General features: G+C 47.4%; 2 protein-coding genes across 6 annotated transcripts in view; both read left to right on the top strand.

The window, feature by feature from the left end:
- The window catches only part of GK5 (glycerol kinase 5), a 96657-nt gene extending 94667 nt beyond the window's left edge, over positions 1-1990 (top strand). The window contains exon 16 of one of the 2 annotated variants that reach the window (XM_034781078.1): positions 510-1990. In XM_034781078.1, coding sequence (XP_034636969.1) covers positions 510-664 — 155 coding nt within the window. In that variant the 3' untranslated portion in view covers positions 665-1990. The remainder of the gene's footprint in view (positions 1-509) is intronic. The other variant, XM_034781079.1, reaches the window with a different exon arrangement.
- A 12518-nt stretch (positions 1991-14508) lies between these two features.
- Positions 14509-16980, top strand: part of TFDP2 (transcription factor Dp-2) — a 179029-nt gene continuing 176557 nt past the window's right edge. For 2 of the 4 annotated variants that reach the window (XM_034781709.1, XM_034781706.1), the window contains exon 1: positions 14517-14595. The gene's annotated coding sequence lies outside the window, so the exon portion shown is untranslated. Of the gene's footprint in view, positions 14596-14922; positions 15059-16980 lie in introns of those variants that run through there. The other 2 variants (XM_034781710.1, XM_034781708.1) reach the window with 2 other exon arrangements.

Below are 16980 nucleotides of genomic sequence, written 5' to 3'. Positions count from 1 at the left end.
AAGTAGACAAAGGGCCCTTCAGTATATAATTTATAGGTGTGAACTGTTTGTTCGCATATTTTACATAGACTTGTAGGCAACACGAAGTATGATTTGCCATTTATCTATTCTTTTAAGTAAGAAAGTAGGAAAATGACCAGTGTTGCTCTTGGTTCTCCTTGTCCCACCTAATTGAGAGGCCACCTGTGGTTGAGGCCTATTGTCCCCTTGCTCATTTTCCTGATCTTGACAGAACCTAAATGAACATCGATGTACTAAATCTGTTCCTTGGAAACCATCACAGTTAAGCAGATACTCTGTTTGTCTGCATTTCAGTTAAGTGGATTATATTGGAATTGTTTCAGAATGTAAAACATTCACCCACATTACAAAGAAAGTTACTGGAATGAATAAGGAAAATCCTAATTATCTTCACCATGCTTCTAAGTGTAATTATTGTTCAATTGTATGGATTTGTTCCCAACACAATATTTGCAGTTAAGCTTTAGGATTAACTTTTGTACTTACAGGGTTTTGGACTGACAAAGAACAACTAAAGAAACTGAGGCGAACTGAAATTGTTTTTGAGCCTCAGAGGGACTCTGGAGAATACAAACTTGCCATGGATAATTGGACAAAAGCAGTACAACGTTCCTTGAATTGGTACAACCAGACATCATACTAATGGAAGAGTTCGCTTTTTTTAAATGGCCATCTATTAATGAAACCTTAGAATTTATAGAACAATAAAAATTAAACCAACACATTTTTGAATGGAGTTTACACTTGGTTCTGTTGAATTTCAGCAACCTCCCTACTTCTGTTACATTACTTACTACTGCATTTTGACCCATCACATCCTCCTTGCTATACCTGTTGATCAGCTGCAGCAGCCATGTCCCTTTGGTGACCTGAGGGTGCGCAGGAATCTTGAATGCCACTGCCATGTCTGGAGTATAAGATGCTTGATGGTCTGTGGGGACTAAGGACACTTATCCCAGATATGGTGAGCAAGGGTGGGGAGATGTGGCAAAAGATGCTTCTTGTTTGCCTTGTCAGATGGAGATTTGATTATAATTTGCTCTGCACTGGGATACACTTTGAGATCACTTACAAACTTAACCCAATGCAGAATTTAGCTGTCTTTCTTATTGTCAGGGAATTTTCCATGAGGGGTTCTTCTACTTTGGAACTCAGTTCTCCCTTGGTTTGAAAAAGCCTGAATTTCTTAACCTTCAGGGCATGCTGCAAGGCAACTCTATTTCGATGGGCATTTCTGGGAAGAACAAGGTGATTGCATGTGGGATTTTATTACTTATGGTAGACTTCATTTAGTATGGGTACTTTATGTATGGGTATGTGTTGCTGACTATGAGCTAATATGTTACTTCTTAATTGACTAGACAGAATCTATATTTGTAACTAGTTTTTTGTCCATGGTGTGTGTTCGTTTGTACAGTGCCTAGTGCTTAGGCACTATATTAAGTCTAAATATAAATACTGTGGATCAGTACTACATGAAATCATTTCATTCCATGATTTTTATAACTAATAGTTTTTCTCTGATATGCAGCTGAACAAATCTTTAATTTTGTAATAAGTCAGTCTTATTGCACTGTTGTTAATTAATGCAAATAGCAGTTAAAAGTAATTACATATTGTATCCTATTTTTTAAAAAGTATATGTATTAATGTTTTCTAAGCCATCATTATTAAATTATATTGTGCTAAAGCAGAGCCAAACATACTTTGTTTCTGAAGACATACTTTACTGTTACTATTTTTAAAAATGGAATAAAAATTATAATGCATATAACGTAGTAAGTTTTATAATTTATAGCAGCATCTAGCTATAACTAAGAGTCTTTAATCATTTTCATTATAACCCCTTTTTGTCAAGAGTAGCTCAACTGCAAAATGTATTCCAATCTTAACATTCTTTAAAAAATTAAAACTTATTAGCTCTTGATCTATGTGCACTACTTGCTTTTAGCTTCTTTTAAGAATAGATTTTTAACATACTGAGGATTCAAATGAATAAAATTTGCATTGAGATACTTTAAACAAAGATTATTAGTATGACTCTGGTCTCAAATTGATCTATTTTATTTTTGTCAGAAATATGTATCCATAACAAATTGCTATGCCTGTATATTAATAATATACCTCTACCCCGACATAATGCTGTCCTCGGGAGCCAAAAAATCTTACCTCATTATAGGTGAAACTGCGTTATATTGGGGTAGTGGCGGCAGGGCTCCGATGGTGATTTGAAGGGCCTGGGGCTCCAGCCACTGCGGGGAGCCCCGGGCCCTTAAAATCCCCACCCGAGCCCCACTGCCGGAGCCCCGGGGTAGCGGCGGCAGGGCTCCAGCGGTGATCTAAAGAGTCCCAGGCCCTATAAATCTCTGCCTGAGCCCCGCTGCCGGATATAATGCGGTAAAGCAGCTCCGCCCCCCAGAGCGCTGCTTTACTGCGTTATATCCAAATTCGTATTATATCGGAGTAGAAGTGTATAAGAAGATTGCGGGTTTGGAGTTAACTTCAAACAGTCCAAGTCCAGCTACTTTTCCAGACTATTTTCTTTGGCGTTCATTTCATTCATTTATGTTAGTTTTACTTCAATTCTAGCAGTGAAGACATTGTACAAGCTCATCTACATGAACCTCTGTTTGAAAATGCTAGGCCTTTCACACACTCCTTACTGTTGACTGAATTTTAGATTCCCCCTTAGGCATCTTTAGTTTGAAAAGCTTATGTAATTTCTACCCTTTCTTATCAATTGGGCATCTTCAATCATAAAGCACAAATGGTAAATATTTCCAATCTATACTTATATTTTATCTGTACTTATATTTTAACTTGGTATGCCATATTCGAGTTTATTAATATTTTACTTAGGGTGGGGCACTAGCCCACACGATTCACATGTGAGGATTGAAAACTCGGGTGACAGTCCTTCTGCTATGATAATGGCCACCTAAGAGTCCTGACTCAACGAGAGCCATCAAGGGTGGAGAAGTGTTGAAAAAGACTGGGTTCAGGTACTTGCAGATATATATATATATATATATAAAAAAAAATGACTGGTTCTTCTTTGAGTGATTTCTCATGTCCATTCCCTTGTAGGTGTGTGTGCTCGCCACATGCACCAGTGCGGGAAGTTTGCCCCTCAGTGGTATCCGTAGGGGACCATCTCTGACGCCCTCTGTGTATACCGCGGTAAAAGGAGCACTGCTGGCTCCCCCCACCCTCAGTTCCTTCTTACTGCCAGTGATGGTGCTGGAACATTCTCTTGCCTCAGCAATCTTCTCTCTCAATTGCTCATTGTGAACTTTTTTGCTGTATATAGTTGTTAAAAGTTGTTAGTTCCCTTAGCGTAGTTAGTGTTAGGTCGTAGTCCCAGATGGGGATTTAGCCTACGGATGAGGTGTGCCCTGGTCCCTGGTCTTCAAACCCTGTGACTGCTGCAAAAAAAAAATGCCAGTCAGCAACCCCCAAAGTAGCTGTCTTTGGTGCTTGGGGGAAACTCATGTGAGCGACAAGTGTCGCATTTGTAAGATTTTAAACCTCGGACCAAGAAGGAGAGGGACATTCGTCTCCGAGCGCTCCTTATGGAGTTGGCACTTGCACCAGCACCAAAGACATCCAGATTGGATTCCTCTCCTAGCACTGTGGCCTCAGTGCGGAGCGCGCTGCCAGCACCGTCTGCAGACCGCTGTCTATCCACCTCCCTGGTACTGGTTAGAAAGCAAAGAAAGGCTGGGAGGGGACCTTCTGCATCCCATAAAGCAAAGGAGAGTGCTGGAGGAGAGCAAAGACCCACGAGGGGTGGCTCTTTGCCTCCCCCAACTCCCACCAAGCAGGCTAGTCCACTTCAGGACACACCCGCCACCTTGGAGAGCAGCACCGGCATTTGGCACCTGGCGGTGCTGTCTACACCAGATGCCCTGCAGGCCACTAAGTATATCCTGTCCCTACCAGTGCCACCCATGCCAGTTATGGTGGTACCCCACTCCAGGGGCAAACCCACCATGGGACCCTTTCAACAGCCCCCATCAGAGTGGCACCGCTTCTCACCACAAGGAGTGTCCCACCAGTGCTCACCTGTGCAGAGCCACCATGCCTCAGGCACAGGTCAGCCCACCCATCAGAGTTCCCGGTGTCAGTCCCTGGACTCAAAGAGGTGATTGCCAGTGGAATGGCACAGACCGGCAGAGATGCGCCTGTCCCTGCAGCCCTGGCACCATGAGTGCCCCAGCTGCTCTCCCAATGTGCAGCACCGCTCCAGCAAGTCAAGCTGCAGGTCTCAGGAGCCCCATTACTGGTCACTGGAGAGCTGGTACGGATCACCAAGTGCGTGCCAACGTTCCCCAGCACGGAGACCTACTCAATGGACTGGCACCGCTCGCTGAGTGTTAGGTGTAGATCACCGGGTTTCCATTGCCAATCCGCTGAACACTGCCACCGGTCTCCGGGATTGAGGCATGGAGAGTCACACCCTTGTGAAGATCTCCAGTGGAACCTCGAGGCTGGCACTGACATGACTGGGGTAGACAGCCTCGGCACCGTCCTGGTTCCCTGGACACGGCCCCTCCTCCTCAGGCTCACTGACATTCCCGGTGGCACCTCCTGCAGTAGCATGGCCTCAAGGCCAGTGGCCTGCCCCCTGGCACCTATGGAATCCCTGGGAGTTCTTGCAGCCTTCTCAAGGGTGTAGGTCGACCTCCGGGGCATCAGACAAATGGTCAGCAACAGTCTCCTGCCGGCCCCCCGACACGGAGGTGACACTGGAAAGAACCCCCTCAGAATCACCCGAGCCCAACGGAGGTGCCCGTGGAGGAGGCAGCGGTGGTGGCAGACCCACCAGTACCCGCCTCCTCTTCATCCTTGCCTGACGAGGCCATTACGGGGCCCTTTCACCTGGTCCCCCAGGATGATGCCAAGGCTCATCAAGAACTTCTAAAGAGGGTCACCTCAAACCTGGAGCTAGAAGTCAAGGAGCTGGCGGAGCCCTCAGACTCCCTCTTTGATGTGCTTCAGCAGCCCCTGCCAGGGTAGCATTGCCACTACACAAGGCGGTGGCAAAAAGTACTGTCCCTGTGGCAGACGCCCTTGTCGCTGCCCCCCATTTCCAAGCGGGCAGAACGTAAATATTAAATGCTGGCTAATGGTTATGAATACGTTTACACCCACTCTGTCCCAGGCTCACTGGTGGTGTCAGTTGTTAATGAGCATGAAAGGCAGGGTCAACCAGATGCGACACTCAAAAATGAAGAGGCAAAGAGGCTTGATCTCTTTTTGGAAGAAAAATGTATTCATCTTCCAGCCTCCAGCTACGAGTAGCCAACCATCACGCCTTGCTCTGCCGCTCTAACTTTAACATCTGGCAGTCAGTGGCTAAATTTGTTCAGAGACTCTCTGCCTGAGGACCCCAGGAAAGAATTCATGGTGATCCTCAATGAGGGCGAGGCGGTGGCAAGGGCAGCCCTCCAAGCAGCCTCAGATGCGGGGGACTCTGCGGCACGAACCAGGGCCTTGGCCATCTCCATGAGACTAGCATCCTGGTTACAATCCTTGGGCCTCTCCATGGAGTTTCAGCAGTCAATCCAGGACCTCCCCTTCAATGGCCTGGCGCTGTTCTCTGAACAAACAGATACCAAGTTGCATGGTCTGAAAGACTTGAGGGCAACCCTGCAGACCGTGGGCCTGTACACCCCAGGGCCGGCAAGGAAGCGGTTTAAGCCACAACAGTCCCAGAGGTTGGGCAGTCAGCCGCGGTCAGAGCCCTTCCACAAGAAGGGCAACTCCTGTAAGTGCTGGCAGGGCCACCAGCTGATGTCCTCCATTCACTTGGGCTCCACCCGCAACCAGCAGGGTGGTAAACCGGCATTTTGAGGGTATGCTCGAGGGCGACCTTCCAGCCTGTGTCCTGGATCCTGCTTCCCAGCTTTTTTCTAACTGCCTGTCCCCTTTCCTCCCTGCCTGGGCCTCTATAACATCAGAACAATAGGTTCTCAGTACTGTGGCTTCAGTTTATTTCTGTCCCCCACTCCCTGACCCTCTTCAGGGATCCCTCTCACGAGAGCCTGCTTGCTCAGGAGGTGCAGGACCTTCTGCAGGTGGCACCTGTGGAGGAAGTCTCCCTAAATTTCAGGGGCAAGGGGTTTTACTCCCATTATTTTCTAATCTCAAAGGCCAAGGGGGAGGGAGGTCTAAGACCCATCCTGGACCTGTGAGACATCAACAGATATCTCAAGAAGTTGAAGTTTCGCATAGTCTCCATCATCCTTTCTATGGAGGCAGGAGATTGGTAAGCCGCCCTCCAATCTAAAGGATGCGTACTTCCACATATCGATATTCCACGGACACAGACGTTTCCTGCGCTTTACGTTGCGGACTGCTCACTACCAGTTTGCGGTGCTCCCTTTCGGCGTAGCAACAACCCTGAGGGTGTTTACTAAGTGCATATCAGTAGTGGCAGCTAACCTCAGATGTCAGGGTATCCAGATTTACTCGTACCTCGACGACTGGCTCATCAAAGGCCGCTCCAGGGCCCAAGTCCAGTGCATAGTCACCGTGCTGCAAACCTCGTGCCGCGCCTTGGGCCTGCTGATAAATGAGCAAAAACCAACATTCATCCCAGTCCAGAGGATAGAGTTTATCGGAGCAGTATTCAAATCCACCCGAGCCAGGGCATTTCTACCACAGAACAGGTCAGGACAATGTCAGATTTCATTGCCAGCATCTTAGCATACCCGCTTACCACAGTCCAGGTTTGCCTCAGACTATTGGGCCACATGGCAGCATGCACATATGTCATCCACCATGCAAGGCTCAAGCTGCAGACCCTTCAGCTGTGGCTAGCCACAGTCTATTCCCCATCCAGGGATCATCTGGACAAGGTTGTCACAGTCCCGCCGAAGGTACTTACCTCTCTGCAGTGGTGGACCCACCCAAGGGTGGTGCTGGAAGAAGTGCTGTTCCGGAGTCTGTGACCCATGGTCTCCCTGATACCAGATGTCTCTGACCTCGGTTGGGGAACACATCTTGTTACACTACAAACCCAAGGGACATGGTCTCCAGAGGAGCTGGCATTACATGTAAATGTCAGGGAGCTCAGAGCCATCCGCCTAAACCTGCCATGTTTTCCTGCCACACTTGACCAGTCAAGTAGTGCAGGTGTTAATGGACCTCGATGATCTATGTCAACAGGAAACGGGAGCTCGCTTGTCAGCCTTCTGTCAGGAAGCACTTCGCCTGTGGGATTTTGCATGCGATCCACTTGAAAGCTTTGCATAGCGTCTGGAACATGCTGGCGGATCGCCTCAGCAGTTCCTTTTTCTCTCACTACGAGTGGTCTCTCCACTTGGAGGTCACCTGGGCGCTCTTCCAGAAGTGAGGGGCTCCCTGAGTGGACTTGTTCCAGACAGAACAGGAAGTGCCATCAATTCTGCTCTCTCCAACGTCTCGGCAGGGGTGCCCTCTCCAATGTCTTTCTCCTGTCATGGGCGGAGAATTTGAGATATATGTGCCTGCCGATTCGGCTGGTCAGCAGGGTCCTATCGAAAATCAAAAGAGACAAGATGCAAGTCCTTATGATTGCCCCGGCATGGCCTCACCAGCACTGGTTCGACATGCTCATGGATCTGGCCATGGCTGCACCAAGGCCACTGCCTAGCCACCTGGACCTGCTCTTGCAGGACCCGAACCTTCCCTCTCTTCACCTCATGGCTTGGCTGCTGCGTGGCTGAACCCAGAGGAACAGGCCTGCTCTTGCCAGGTACAGCAGGTTCTCTTGGAAAGCAGAAAGCCCCCCACCAGAGCGACTTACCTGGCAAAGTGGAAGCGGTTCTCCTCCTGGGTGTCGGAGCATAGCATCTCCCCAACATGGTCGTCTCTGCAGTCCATCCTAGATTACCTGCTCCACCTAAAGCACCAAGGCCGCGTGCTTTCATCCATCACACTTGGCAGCCATATCGGCCTTCCACCCACGCATCTAGGGTCGGTCGGTGTTCTCACATGAGATACCGATGAGGTTCCTAAAGGGCCTTGAAAGGTTGTTCCTGCCGGTCTGGGACCCGGTTTCCCAGTGGGACCTCAACCTAGTTCTCTCTAGGCTCACAGGACCGCCCTTTGTTTCTTGTTCCATCTGTCCTTGTATTCATTACCTCAGCAAGGCGCGTATCCGAGATTAAGGCCCTCACATTGGAGCCTCCGTATACAGTATTCTGCAAGGACCAGGTCCAGCTGTGACCCCATCCAGCTTTCCTGCCTAAGGTGGTGTCTCCTTTTCATGTCAACCAGGATATCTTCCTCCTGGTGTTCTGCCCAAAGCCACATTCCACCAATGAGGAGAGGCAGTTGTACACTTTGGATGTCTGGTGTGCCCTAGCATTCTACCTGAAGTGCACCAAAGCCTTCCGCAGTTCGACCCAGCTCTTTATCGTGACAGTGAATTGGATGAAGGGCCTCCCAGTGTCCTTGCAGAGGATCTTGAAGTGCATCACCACCTGCACTCGAACCTGTTATGAGCTGGCTCAGGCCGAGCTGCCACCTATAGTGAAGGTCCATTCGACTAGGGCTCAAGCATCTTCGGGGACCTTCTTTGTGCATGTTTACACAGATTAATGACATCTGAAGGGCCACAACGTGGTCTTAGGTACACGTTCACAATGCACTATGCCATCACCCAGCAAGCAAGAGATGGTGCTGGCTTTGGCAGAGCTGTGTTGCAATCGACACATCCATGAACTCCTACCCTCCTCCAATGGTACTGCTTGAGAGTCACCTACAATGGAATGGACATGAGCAATCACTCAAAGAAGAAAAGACACTTACTGTTTTTCGTGTTCTTCGACATGTGGTGTTTGTGTCCATCCCATGACCTACCCTCCTTTCCCACTGTGAGAGTTTCCGGCAAGAAGGAACTGAAGGTGGAAGGCGTTGGCTGTGCCCCATATTCTGCGGCATATGCACGCCGCTCCAGAGGGCGCCAGAACCAGTTCCCTAAGAATACGACTGAGGGAAAAACTTCCGGCAGTGGTGCATGTGGCAAGCACACACTCCTAAAATGGACATGAGCAACACATCTCGAAGAACACCAGTTAAGAAAAAAGGTAACTGTCTTTTCAATAGTTGAATTGTTAATGAATATTGTATATAAGATCACCAGGTTGGTGGAGACTCACCAGCACAAACTAGTATGAATAGCTCCTAAATTCCCTGAAACTAATGTGAGATGTTGAACTCTTGCAAGGCAAGAGAACAGGGATTTACAAACTGAATTTCAAGGAGGGCTATCTGGTAATAAATAACAAAGAAATGTCTGATGCCAGAGAAAGATTTTGTCTATTGTAATGAGATGCAGAACAGGTTTCCTCATAGGATTAGGAATAAAACATCAATTCAACAAGGCTAAATCATTGTTAAAATTTGAGTGTTTTAAGAGTGTATGGTAGGACTCTTGAGTAATGTGGTTAATGTTTAGATTGTTTTTTCTCTCTGCTATACGTAAAACACATTTTGCTTTTATCTAGTCTGGATTTAATCAGACTGGTCTATTTGTGGAAATACTGGCTGCTTTTGACAAGAACATGTATGTCATCTCTCTGCCCAAGTACAAATAGAAATGTTGAGTTGCTGGTCCAACAGTAAGAGGGCATTATTGTTCTCCTGGCACAGACTATAGGCTGAACACCAAAACATAGGCTGGACACCAAACGTCAAAAGTCTGGACACAATCCCTGTACTAAGGCTTCTTTCTGTGAGGATATAAAATCATACATCCTTCTGTATAATTTTCTGTATAACATAACTTCATAACATCTGTAGGGCAGCCACCTGGTCTGTCCATACCTTTACATCCCACTATGCACTTACCCAGCAGGCCCGGGATGATGCTGGCTTTGGTAGGACTGTACTGCAAGCTGCTAAGCTGTGAACTCCAAGCCCAACTCGGGGGGTACTGCTTGTGAGTCACCTAGCATGGAATGGACATGAGCAAGCACCCAAAGAAGAAAAAACAGTTACTAGCCTTTCGTAACTGTTGTTCTTTGAGATGTGTTGCTCATGTCCATTCCATTACCCGCCCTCGTACCCTCTGTCGGAGTTGCCGGCAAGAAGGAACTGAGAGGGTGTAGGGCCAGTGGTGCCTGATTATACTGCTGCATGACCATGCCAACTCCAGGGGGCGCTGCAGCCGGCCCTATGGATACCACTAAGGCAGAAATCTCCGACAACTGTGCACATGAGCATACTTATATCCATTCCATTTTAGGTATGTGTAACACATCTCAAAGAACAACAGTTACGAAAAGGTAGGTAACTGGTTTTTTTCTACCAGCTGAGCAAAAAAAGCCCAGTATCTGTGTGTTGGGTCTTGTTGCATACATACAAGTTGTACCCTTTTAACTGTATCAGTTAAAAAACAGTACAACACCCTCAGTGTGGATGCCGTTACACTGGTGTTATAGCTTAATCACATACAGGAAAGGGAATAACTTATTGCTGCAAGTCACCTTTTATACTGTTCTAACTGCATTCACTCTAGGGGATGTATCGATATAGCTACTTTGGAAAAAATAAACAAACCCACACACTCCCAAGCAAAATAGTTATGCAGGTACTGAAAGTGTAGAGCAGCCCTTTGTGACAGGCTCCTATAATTGCTGGGGGGCTGCCGCCTCTGTTCCTGACTGAGATAGATATTACAATCCCATGCAGTATCTTTGGGAGCCATTGTTTTAAATTTATGAATGGTTTATGTATTAATGTGTTCTACTCCATGGGAGAAGGTTACCACAGCTATTCCAGGAACTTTAAACAGTTGTAAACAACTCCAGAAAACCACCTCCCCCCCTCGGGTATTTGCATATACTGATTTAAACTAGGTTTTCCAGAGACTCAAACAAAGAAGGGGCTTTGGTATAAAAAGCTGAGTTTGAACTGACACAGAGCCTTTGTTTTGATTAAGCAAACGGACAGAGCCCTTTGTCCAAGGGGAGGGGGGAGGAGGAAGCCCTTGTAGGAGGATTGGAAAGACTTTGGCTTACTTGGGCCCATAAGACTGATGGGTGAGCTCTAGTAAGGTTTTAGCATGCATAGGGGAACTTTTGTTGTGGTGGTGTTGTTCTATGTTTTCTCAGTCTGCTTTTTTTTTGTTCTTAAAATAAATGTACTCTGCTAAGACAGAGCTGTAGGATCACTGGTAAAAACACTGTCAGTGTCCACAGAGAGAAAGCACAGCCCAGCTGGTAGCCTTTAGGCAGACTGGCTTTCTGGAGCCATCACAGTATAAGGCAAGAGGCTGGATAGACTTAAAACTTCTGTTCAGAGGTGAATGGGAAAAGGGACCCTGCCCAGAAACAGCTAATGGCTGGAGAAAGGGCTGTAACTAGGGCAGGGCAGCCGCCCAGGGCACAGAGCCAGCGGGGGTGCAAAAATGGGGTGGCCCAGCAGCATCAGCTCCCCTCTCCCACAGGATCAGGCCCAGTTGTTTTGGTCAGAGTTCAGGGTGCTCAGCGCTCTCCCCCCTCCCCCCCTTTCCTGCAGGATCACCCTGGTGCTAGGACCATGGCAGGCAGGCAGGGCTTGAGTGCGCTGCTTGGCTCGTACTGAGCATGCTTAGTAACAGCTGCTGTAGCTGCTCCTTTCACTGAGGCTTTAAATTGTTCACGGAGGTTAAAGGAGTTTTGGGCGGAGGGCAGAGTCTGTGCAGGGGGCAGAAACTGACTGCCAATGGGGTCAAACATCTGGAGGCAGGGGAAGCTGAGGGACAAAATCAGGAAGAAACAGCAGGAGCCGGGGTTAAGCCCAAGGGTACAGGCGCTGGCAAAGAGCAAAACCCTGACACAGGGATGGGCAGAGGAGATAAAAGTGGGGTTAGCCACCTGCTGTCTTTGCAAAGATAGAGTGGGGGCAGAGGGACTTTTTATTTCCCCTCTCCCAGAACAGTACATCTCAGCACACGCTTCCCGGGGCTGTGTCCTTAAAGGCACAAGGTGTCCCAATGTCTTGACATGGCAGCTCTTCTCTGTCTGATATAACCTGCTGAGGTGATAAAGGAGACTTGATTCAGTGAAATATTTTACATACACCCCCCAAAACTGTCACACATTTTGTTTAAAAGAATCCCTTGTCAGTTAATATGTCTGCATAAAGTCTTTCCTAGCAGTTCGCAAATTTGTCTTATCTGCGGCTGTGGTTCACTGAATCACCTAATTGTTTACTTTTTAAAATGTTATTTTTATTACTCTTATTACTCTTAGCACTTCATCATTTACCTTTAACGTTGTGCAGATGGATGTCATTGTGCTATTTAATTTATATTTTATAGCAAATAGTCATTGAAAATATTTATAAGTAAATATTTGCTAGTAGTTTTATCAATGACATCTGTATTTTTAGTATAGCACATCCTATGTTTTTACTGTGATTTTTAATATGGAATTTTTAATTCTATTTTTTTTATAGCACAAGTATATTCTGCTGTATCATGTGACTTCCAGTCTGACTGATTTTCTGGCCTGGTATCAAAACGTCTTAATTTTCACTTGATCCTCCAATGGGGATTGCCTTTCTGAACTGTTATTTTGCCTTTCAATTCAGCTCTTAGTGCTTTTTCGCATGTCACTATTTGTATGTAGAACTTGTTTCCCAAATATTCACTCTGGGCAGTATGCTATCTCATATTAAATCCTTCTCAAATGCAAAAATCTACTGTAATTTTTACTAAACATAACAACGGCCATACAGGGTCAGACCAATGGTCTACCTAACCCATAACCTGTCTTCCAACAATGGCCAGTGCCAGGTGCTACGTTCAGAGTGTGGTGCACCATGGCTATGTATCAACCATCTGCCACAATTTACTACCTCTCACCTTTGTCATCCATTGGTCTAGGGTAGCAAATTGTGATGGACGGTGGATGCCCTGTGCTACCCCTTGACCAGAGGATGGGAAAAGTGAAAGGTAGCAAATTGTGATAGATGTACCCATCCATCAAAATGTTATCCCTTGGCCAATGAGAAAGGAAGTAGCAAATTGTGACAAGACAAAAAAAAAATCCATAGGTGTCAATAACTGGTAGAAAAGTCTGTCAGTAGTGGTTTTTTATATTATGCCCTGGCTCCTGGTAGGAGGCAATGATGTTCAAACTGTGGGGGGCATCCCCCTAGTGAGGTACCCCTTCCAGTTTGAAAACCTTTGTGCTAAATGGAAGGTGCTGCTAAATAGACTTCATCTATGCATCCGATGAAGTGGGCTGTAGCCCACAAAAGCTTATGCTCAGATAAATTTGTTAGTCTCTAAGGTTTCAGAGTAGCAGCCGTGTTAGTCTGTATCCGCAAAAAGAACAGGAGTACTTGTGGCACCTTGGTGCCACAAGTACTCCTGTTCTTTTAGTCTCTCAGGTGCCACAAGTACTCCTGTTCTTTCTAGTCACAGACTTTCAGGACTTTAATCATAAGAGAAAAGTTGCCTAGAAGAACACAGTCCTTTAAGTCTTTCCAGCTCTGTCCTCTCCCGCTGCAGGCTCAAGGGCAGCATCTCAGGGAGCTGCCAGAGTTACTTGAATACCAACTCCCAGTGATGCCAAAATCAGTCAGGAACACTACTAATTTCTGTCACATGTTGTAGCCTTGCCAGGATAAAGCCCTGGTAATCAGTATGCTTACTATCTTGTATATGACACATGCAGAGTATAATTAAGACAAGACATATTCACCAAATATGCAAATTGTAGTGTCATTTGTATAAAATATTTATATTTCTACACCTTCAGCCTTAGCACATGTGTGTTAACATATATCTTGGCTTTCTATGAGCTAAGATCAAGCTTAGTTTCTGTCTATGGCTAATGTCACTATAAACTACTAGCCAACCTCTAGGCATCCTGCCCTGCAGGGTTTCATTCAAAGGCTGTATTGGGTTAATGTGGTAGTTGGTCGGTTTCCATGCCAAAATACTTCAGCCAGTGTGATGGGGTGAGTCTGTGGGGACAAGGCCTCCTTCTCATCTGCCCCGCTGCGGGGCCATGAAGCGTCCACCTCCTCCAACGGCCGTCCACGCACTGGGCATCATGGGAGATAATGTCTCCGCTCCTCCCCCTTGGGGTGTGTGTGAGGGGGAGAGGCGGTTAGTTTGGTATCCCTCCCGCCGGGGAGCAGCCAGTACTGGCTGAGTCCGTCTCCTGCCGGGGTAGGGGGGTGAGTCCTGGCTGAGAGTCAGCCACCCCCTGGGTGTGTATGTGGGGGGGTTTCCTGGCTAAGAGGTAACACCTCCCCCACGTGCCAGCCCGGCACCGCAGCTCAGCCCTCCCAACGGGACCAGGGTTGGCTCAGGGTTAACGCCACCGCGATGGGAAATCCCGACGACTCTCTAGAACCAGCTCGGTCTGTGCCCCGCCCCTTCCCCAGCTGTCTCTCGGATTGGTGGGCAGGTTGTGTACACACCGGGCTGCGCCAATGGGCGGATGGCGGCGCCTAACCTCACGCGGAGGGGTGGCCAATGGGAGAACGCAGTTGTCAGACGCCGCCAAGCTTGTGCGGGGGAGAGGGACACAGACTCGGTGCGGCTGAGGAGCGAGCCGGAGAGTGGGCCGGGCTGGAGGCACGGTGAGCCGGGGTGGCTGGGACCCTATGCGTCGAGAGTCGTTGGTTCTCGGTGCACCCTCTCGGGCGGCGCCGTCCCCCAGGGGCAACGCAGAGCCGTCCAGGGGGCGCCTCTCTCCGTGGGGCCGGGCGGAACAGCTGCCAGGTGGCCGGCTAACTGCTACGGCAGCTGGCGAGGGAGGAGCCGTCGCCGGCTCCTCGTCTCGGCTCTGGTGCTGGCCAGGCCCAGCCCGCTCCGCCCCCGGGGCCTGTGGAGGCACGGGGCGGAAGAGAGCGCTGCTGCTGCGTAGGGGGCAGCCCCGCTCAGTCCCCGGCTGTGGTGTCCCCCTCCGCTCGCCCTGGGGCTAACGGCCGTATTGCCCTTCTCCCTGGGGGCCTGCCCGGCGCCCTGACGTGGGGCCACTGTCACGGGGATTCATCTCCGCACCGAGAGCCCTGGAGACAGAGACTCTGGTGCCTGACACCTGTGAGTCACGCTCCCCTTTCACTGCCTTAGCAGGGTGGCACGATGTGCTCGGCGTGCCTCGCACGCAGGCCTGTGTCTGGAGCTGGGTAGTGCCGTGTGACAGCCGCCCTGTCTGTCTCATTGGGGCTTCTCCGCCTCTGCTTGAAACCCAGCTGGAGGTCATAGAAGTGGCCGCGTGTGTGTTGTAAGTGGTATCTCCCCCAGTCTCCTCAGACCCGTCTCTTTCCAAGTGAGATACGAGTTTCTGGGAGAGGTGAGAGGCGGCTTAGTACAGATTATGCTGTACTTGGTCCTTCTAGCAGTGTGGCAGTTCGGTGTTTAATTCGCTTTATAACAAGGCTGTGTTCTAGCTGGCAATTTAGTTCCTATCGGTTTCCTTTAAAAAAAACCCTAAACTTGTGATGTACAGCACAAAGTTAAGATGTTTTGCACTGTAAATTTATGCAACACTCTGAAAAACGTTCTGGCCCACTTGTGGACCTGCGGCTGCTCTCTTATTCTTTTTTATTGTGGGGAGGGGTAGTTAAAAAGTAGGAAATATGGGACTCTTTCTGCTCTCATTTGAGGTCAATAGGAAGGCCTATAATTCATCTTTTAAAGGTGTAAGGGAGGTGGAGGTGAATATAGACTTCACATTTCACAATGCAAACCCTTAGTCAATAACCTAGAAATAATGCTGAAAAACATAATGTAGAATCAGCAAACCACTTATCTTCCCTCTCCCCCCCCCTTTACTTTGTGTATCTATTCTTAACTGTATTGAAATCTTCAGTTTATATCTGTTTTACTTGTGAGAAGGGTGTGGGAGATACAGTAATGTTAGAGTGAGCTTGCATGGTCTCTTGCTATGCTTATTTGTTATATAGAATGGCAAAACCAAAGCCTGAATCCTGTTTGGCAACTCTTACAAATGTTAAGCCAATTTAATAGAAACTTGTATAGAAATATAAAAGGGAGAGAGAAGCATTGATTACAGGGCTAGTCTTAACAATGTTGGAATTAATTGTTTTTTAAAGCGCCTCAATTTTTTAATAGCAACTGGAGAATAACGTTGTCAGTAAACGACCAGGTCATATATATTCTGTCCTGTCTTTTAAAGAAATTCTAAACTATGAATTAGTTTGATGTATGGCTTGATAAAAATGTGTTTGTATGCCAGTATATATTTATGTGGTTAAAGTGAATTAAATTAAGTTAATCCTTTTACATCAGCCATTACATGGCTGCTAATCCACTTGATCACATAGTGATATACTAATATTTTATATTGAAAGCATGTAAGTTTTATGGGATTAGAAGTTACTGGTGATTTATTGATACTGTTATGATACAAATGAGAAAATGTATTTTAAACTTCAGATCTTCGTATATATAAACATAGGTGCTTGCAACTTCAGAAATCCCTTGTTTAGAATATTCTATGTATAGTGAAATACAGGAGCAGTGGAAGCTCCCTAAAAGTGTGGGGGGGCAGGGCACAGATGCCCAAAGTGTGGCTCCACCCCCTCACGCCCCCGCTTGCTCCTCTCCACCCCTCCCCCTGGTGCTCACCCTTACAGCCAGTAAAAAGTTCGGGGGGGGGGGGGCATGGCCCTACCTCCCCGTTTCAGTGCCCCTGATGCAATATCTTGAGGAAATTTTGATAGAGTTGAGAAAGGAAGAGAGAAATTAGATAACAGGAAAGAAAAGATAACAGGAGAGGTAGCTGCAAGAAAAAGGTACTGAAATCTCTCCTACTCCCAAGACAGTTTCTCTTGTTAAACATGAAGCATTATCTCTAAAAGAGACCTAGGAATAATAGGTCAGGTGATTTAGGCCTACCCTAAAGAGAGAGGGAAAACTGAGAAATAATTCTTAAGTGACTCTTATTTTGTTATTAGTGGGTACTGTCTTGTATTGACAAACTTCAGAGAGAAATCTTG

This window comes from Trachemys scripta, chromosome 9 (genome assembly GCF_013100865.1).
Source record: "Trachemys scripta elegans isolate TJP31775 chromosome 9, CAS_Tse_1.0, whole genome shotgun sequence".
In the NCBI taxonomy this organism is placed as follows: Eukaryota; Metazoa; Chordata; order Testudines; family Emydidae; genus Trachemys; species Trachemys scripta.
Note: the sequence above shows the minus strand (reverse complement) of the source record. Positions and strands in the feature narration are given on the sequence as shown.